This window comes from Alexandromys fortis, unplaced genomic scaffold, assembly GCF_014885135.2.
Source record: "Alexandromys fortis isolate MF-2015 unplaced genomic scaffold, M_Fortis_MF-2015_v1.1 scaffold_133, whole genome shotgun sequence".
Classification (NCBI taxonomy): Eukaryota; Metazoa; Chordata; class Mammalia; order Rodentia; family Cricetidae; genus Alexandromys; species Alexandromys fortis.
Genome location: NW_026068030.1, coordinates 317957 through 323106, shown reverse-complemented (window position 1 = coordinate 323106; position 5150 = coordinate 317957). Strand labels below are relative to the sequence as shown.

The 5150-nt window shown below is 48.6% G+C and overlaps 1 protein-coding gene across 1 annotated transcript; it reads left to right on the top strand.

The window, feature by feature from the left end:
* Positions 1-1972: 1972 nt before the first annotated feature.
* On the top strand, positions 1973-2935 carry LOC126515106 (olfactory receptor 10AC1-like). Its single transcript, XM_050164461.1, has one exon. It carries the CDS (start codon positions 1973-1975, stop codon positions 2933-2935), a length of 963 nt encoding a protein of 320 aa, XP_050020418.1.
* The last annotated feature ends 2215 nt before the right edge of the window (positions 2936-5150 follow it).

Here is a 5150-nt window from a genome sequence, read left to right as displayed (position 1 = left end):
GCTGGTCAGCTGTCTCTGTCCTGGCCACTTCAGAAGTTCTATCTGTCTGAAACCTCAAGACACCAATTCTGTCTCTGTGAACTTCACTCCTAATGCTACAACACCTGGCTGAGAACAGGTACAAGACTCAGGTTGGCTAAATTTGTTTAATAGGTGACAAAATGGCCCCCAAAGGTGGAGGGGGGAGTTTAAACACCACGGTAAGTGAATCTACCTCTCTCAAATCTACTCCTACCCCATCACTTCTTCCTCCATTAGTAGAATAGAATGTGTGTTAGCAAAAGCTCCCTTCGGACACTACAGGAAAGAGCACAGGATGATGGTGATAAATCAAAAGTCTCCAAAAAGAGAATTCAACAGCAAAAGCCAAGGCCTCTGCAGGGCTTACTGTTCGTTCTCGCAGCCGTGTGTTGCTGTTTTCACCCGACTTCGCAGCTCCTTCCCTCAGCCCATGAGAACTGTGAATAAATTACATGGTCCCTGTTGATCAGAGCATTGAAGGCAAGGCAGAGTCTGGGATTAAATTCTTAAAGATATAAAGAAACTTTACATATATATTTTTTTGCTGACACCTGTTAGACAGTCAAACATCCTCCTGAAGGTCACAGGGCCTTCTTTTCACCCCACATGGGCTCCACTCAGGAGAGTCTCGGCAGCACCCCAGACCTGCGTGCTGACGCTGTTTCCCAACTGTTGCCTGCAGATGTGTTACCAGGTAGCAGGAACAGGGTCTGATGACAGATCTGGAGAGGACTGCTCACTTTGCGAGCTGAGCCAGCACAGACACATATCACCTTTCTCGTGTTGACAGAGTATTAATCACAATGTCAGGTGCATTTGGATCCCAACAAACCCAACAAGGCCCTCCCACAGAGCTTCCTCACTGCCCAAGTGTCTGTCCCAGCATGTACCACAGATCTGGGTCTCTATGAAGGTTAAATTAATATAGATTGTCTGATTGATTCCAATGACCTCATTCCAGAACAGCATATGGGCTATAGGGAGTGCCAGATTCAGTCTCCGGAATTCAGGTTTCTTTTCATTTCTTTGAGAAGTTAAACCCTTTATATCCATCTCCAGACCCATCCCAGTTCTATTTTTCACTTTAAAAATAAGAAGGTGCTAACCTGGGCTCATGGCAGCTCACAGAGACTCAGCTGACAGCCAGGAAGCCTGCATGAGACCGACAGAGGCCCTTTGTATATACATTACAGTTATGTAGCTTGGTCTTTTAATGGCACTCCTGAGAGTGGGAGGAAGGACCGTCTCTGACCCTCATACCTGCTTTGGGGACCCTTTCCTCCTACTGGGTTGCCTCATTCAGTCTTAATAGAAGGGGTATCTAGTCTTAAAACAACTTGATATGCCATGGCTGGCGGATGTATACACAGGAGGAGTGGGGGGTGGGGTGAGAGGGGAGATGTGGAGAGAAACTAGGAGGAATGGGGGGAGACAGGGAAAGCTATGATTGGTCTGGAAAATAATTAATTAATTAATTAATTTCACAAAAGAAGGTACTTGAGATCGTCTATGAGACCCTCATACATGCTGGGTCACTCTGGCTCTATGCGTACCTCAGAAAGCATGGTTAGCTAAGAAAGAGGATGGAGAAATAGGGAGGAGAGGCACATTTTCTGCCTCGGAGAACCTTGGGATCTAAAACTTATGACCAATCAAACACAAAGTGACTCTAGTGGGGCCAGGGCTTGATTCTCTGGGTGGAGGTCAGGAGTGGTGAGATGCTTGTCTCAAATCAGAATTGCTAGTGCTGAAGGCAGAGAAAGCTGCACTATTTGGTAGGTATTCCTCTGAAGATGTGGAAGGGAAGAGGGACCGGTAATCAACTATGGGCCATTTCTGCAGCCACCACTCCCAGTCTGATTTGATTACCAAGCAACCCTTTCAGAAAGCTACACCCACAGGCTCACCCTGCCTCTGATTCTCTCCTGCAGGTGCCACCTGACCCCAGTGCATGGACAGTACCAGCAATAACACCATAACCTGTGGCTTTCTCCTTCAAGGCTTTTTCGAGTTCCCACACTTGAGGCCCCTTCTCTTCCTGGTGCTCCTGGCTGTGCACCTGGCGACTTTGAGTGGGAACCTACTCATCCTGGTGGCTGTGGTCTCGGTGCCCACCAGACCGCCCATGCTGCTCTTTCTTTGCCAGCTGTCAGCCATCGAACTCTGCTACACGCTGGTGGTGGTGCCCCGCTCTCTAGCTGATCTGAGCATGCCCGGCCATGGCAGGGGCAGCCCCATCTCTTTCCTAGGCTGCGCAGTCCAGATGCAGATGTTTGTGGCCCTGGGTGGGGCTGAGTGCTTCTTGTTGGCAGCCATGGCTTATGACCGCTATGTGGCCATCTGCCACCCACTGCGCTACGCATCTATAGTGACCCCCGGTTTATGCGCACGACTGGCCCTGGCTTGCTGCCTTGGGGGACTAGCAGTGTCAGTGGGGCTAACGGTGGCAGTCTTCCACCTGCCTTTCTGTGGTTCCCGCCTGCTGGTGCATTTCTTCTGCGACATCACTGCACTACTGCACCTGGCCTGCACACAGAGCTACATAGATGAGCTACCCTTGCTAGGAGCCTGCCTGGTGCTGCTGTTGCTGCCCTCAATGCTCATTCTGACCTCGTATGGGGCCATTGCTTCTGCCCTGCGCCGCCTGCACGGTGGTGGGGGCAGACGCAAGGCTGCATCCACGTGTGCCTCGCACCTGGCTGTTACCTTCCTGCATTATGGCTGTGCCACCTTCATGTATGTGCGGCCCAAGTCCAGTTACTCCCCGCGACTGGACAGGACAGTTGCACTGGTTTATACCAATGTCACACCGCTTCTATATCCCCTTATCTACAGCCTGCGAAACCGGGAGATCACTTCCGCCATTCACAGAGTCCTGGGGCTCCGTGGATCGGGGGTCTGTGTGAAACCTTGATAACAGGCCACGACAGAGCGGGCAGCCCCGTTTGCTAAAGTGTCCCCTAGCATTTAGTGTTTGAATCTCTAAAGTTACCTGGGAACTTCGGGGGCGAATTTCAGGAAAGAGAACTTAGAAACTGAACAAGAAGAGGCATACTGGGTGGTCAAGTCCTTCGTTCCTCCCAGAAGGAATGTCAGGAAATGGAGTAGAGAGGTCTGGAATCGACTTTAGTGCTTCCTTTGACCCTTGCCACGTTTCCCCATAGTTCCCAGGCCTATGCAAGCCAGCGGGCTTCACTGATGCCAGTAGTGGGAAGGGCAGATGTGAACAGTAACAGCATATGGAGAGGGTGGTTAGGAGACGGTGTATCACGCTAGACTCATGAAGGCTGAAGGGAGTCACAGGAGCTCTCCTGGGGAAATAGATGGCTGTACGGAATACTGGAGGATGGATAAGTGTTAGCCAGAAGAGAAGAATGGAGAAGGCACCAAAAAAAAAAAAAACAAAAACAGTTAGCGAAGGCTGAATCATACTGAAAAGGATCTCAGCAATGGCTGAAGGACCTATATTGTGGGCCACTGTGGTGGCTTGCCCTTTGTGGGATAGCCTGGGCTGCAGTGAGATACATAATTGGAAATGTGTTCCCAATGCCTAGGCGAGAGGCAATGGAGGCTGGTTCAGGGTACCTGCACAGGAAATTAGGTGTTGCCCGAAGAGACAGAGATGAAGAAGTAGAGAGTACAATACCTTGACCGGATGTTGAGGCGGGCAGAAATGGGAGTTGGGGACCAGGTCATTTGGTGGATGGTGGTTCCATTGCAGAAATGGAGACCCCAGGAGCAGAAGCAGTGGAGGAAAGGGCTTGTCACTCTGTTTGGAAATGAAACTTGCACAAACAATGCAGACCAAGATAGAGCATAAAACATAGAGGTTTGTCTAAAACATAACCCCAGGGTTCAGGGTGCAGGCTCAAGGATGAATCAGATAGCGATTGTAGACAGCTGTGAAGGCCACAGGGGTGGCGGAGGCTGCAAGGGACTAATAGACAAATGTAGAAGAGGTGGAGCTAGAACCCAGAGGCAAACACATGCATGGAGATAGAGGTAAGAAGCCATCAGCAGACTCAAGAGCTTCTTCCTGCGCCATGTCTTTCTCTTACCTTTCCAGCCTCAGCTGCCTCAGCTGCCAACAGGGGGAAAACAAAGAGATTCATATGATCAGACATGGTAGCACTCTTGGGGAGGTTGCCTGATGGAGGCTAGGTTATTGAAAGGGGCTTCAGAAGAAAGTGGCTGAGTCACCTAGAAGTCCGTTGTCACCTGCACATGTCCTGCTCCAAAACCTGACAATGAATGCCCATGGGAAAAGGAGGTGGCAGAGGATGCTGTTACATACCATCTCTCCCAAAAGCAGCCATAGTGTTAGGATGTTACGGATGTTTTCTGAGCATCCTGAGTGTACAGGCTCACTGTCAGAATGAGCGGCAGTTATCTCTGGGTGATTGCCGTGGTAATCCTCACCCAAGGTTTCTGAGGGATGTTAGCAAAAGGAGAGGGTTGACTGATACATTTGGCCTTCACTTCTGAGTTTTCAGGGAGAAGTGCACAGTGCAAACACACTTGCACATTAAGAAAGTGACTTGGGAATTTAGAGCAAAACTAAGGTGGCAAGTGAGGCTTTACAGCAATAATCCACAGAAGAAGAAATAACATGCCACACCGGCAATGTGATGTCGCTGTGGGAAGACAAGCAGAGATGAAGTAGAATGCGGTGAAGACACCATATACCACTGTGAGAAGTAGAAATGACTGTTTAGAATAAGTAGCCTTGGGGTTTCACATTCAAGCACACACTAGGATAAGATAGATCAAAGATTTAAATCTGAAATACACAGCCATAAAGCATGTTGAAAATTGCAGAAAAAAAAAATAAAACACCAGCTACTCAGGTTGCTGAGGCAAAATGCCTGTCAAAATTACCTGGACAATTTAATGAGACCACGTTTCATAAGATTTAATAAAGAAAAAGAAGGTTGGAGGTACAGCTCAATGACAAAGCACTTATCTGACATGTGTGAAACTGTGGGTTCAAGTGATGAATAAATAATAAACAAACAGACAAAGCTTTTCTCAGAATCAGGAGAGATGCTGCAAACATAATGTCAAGATAAGACCCCAACAAAAAGAAAAGGACCAATAGAGTCCATAGTAGACAAGTTAAATTTTGTGTT

What these genes read in the sequence shown, in the direction of transcription:
- LOC126515106 (XM_050164461.1), top strand. Translation starts at nt 1,973, where the DNA reads ATGGACAGTACCAGCAATAACACCATAACCTGTGGCTTTCTCCTTCAA.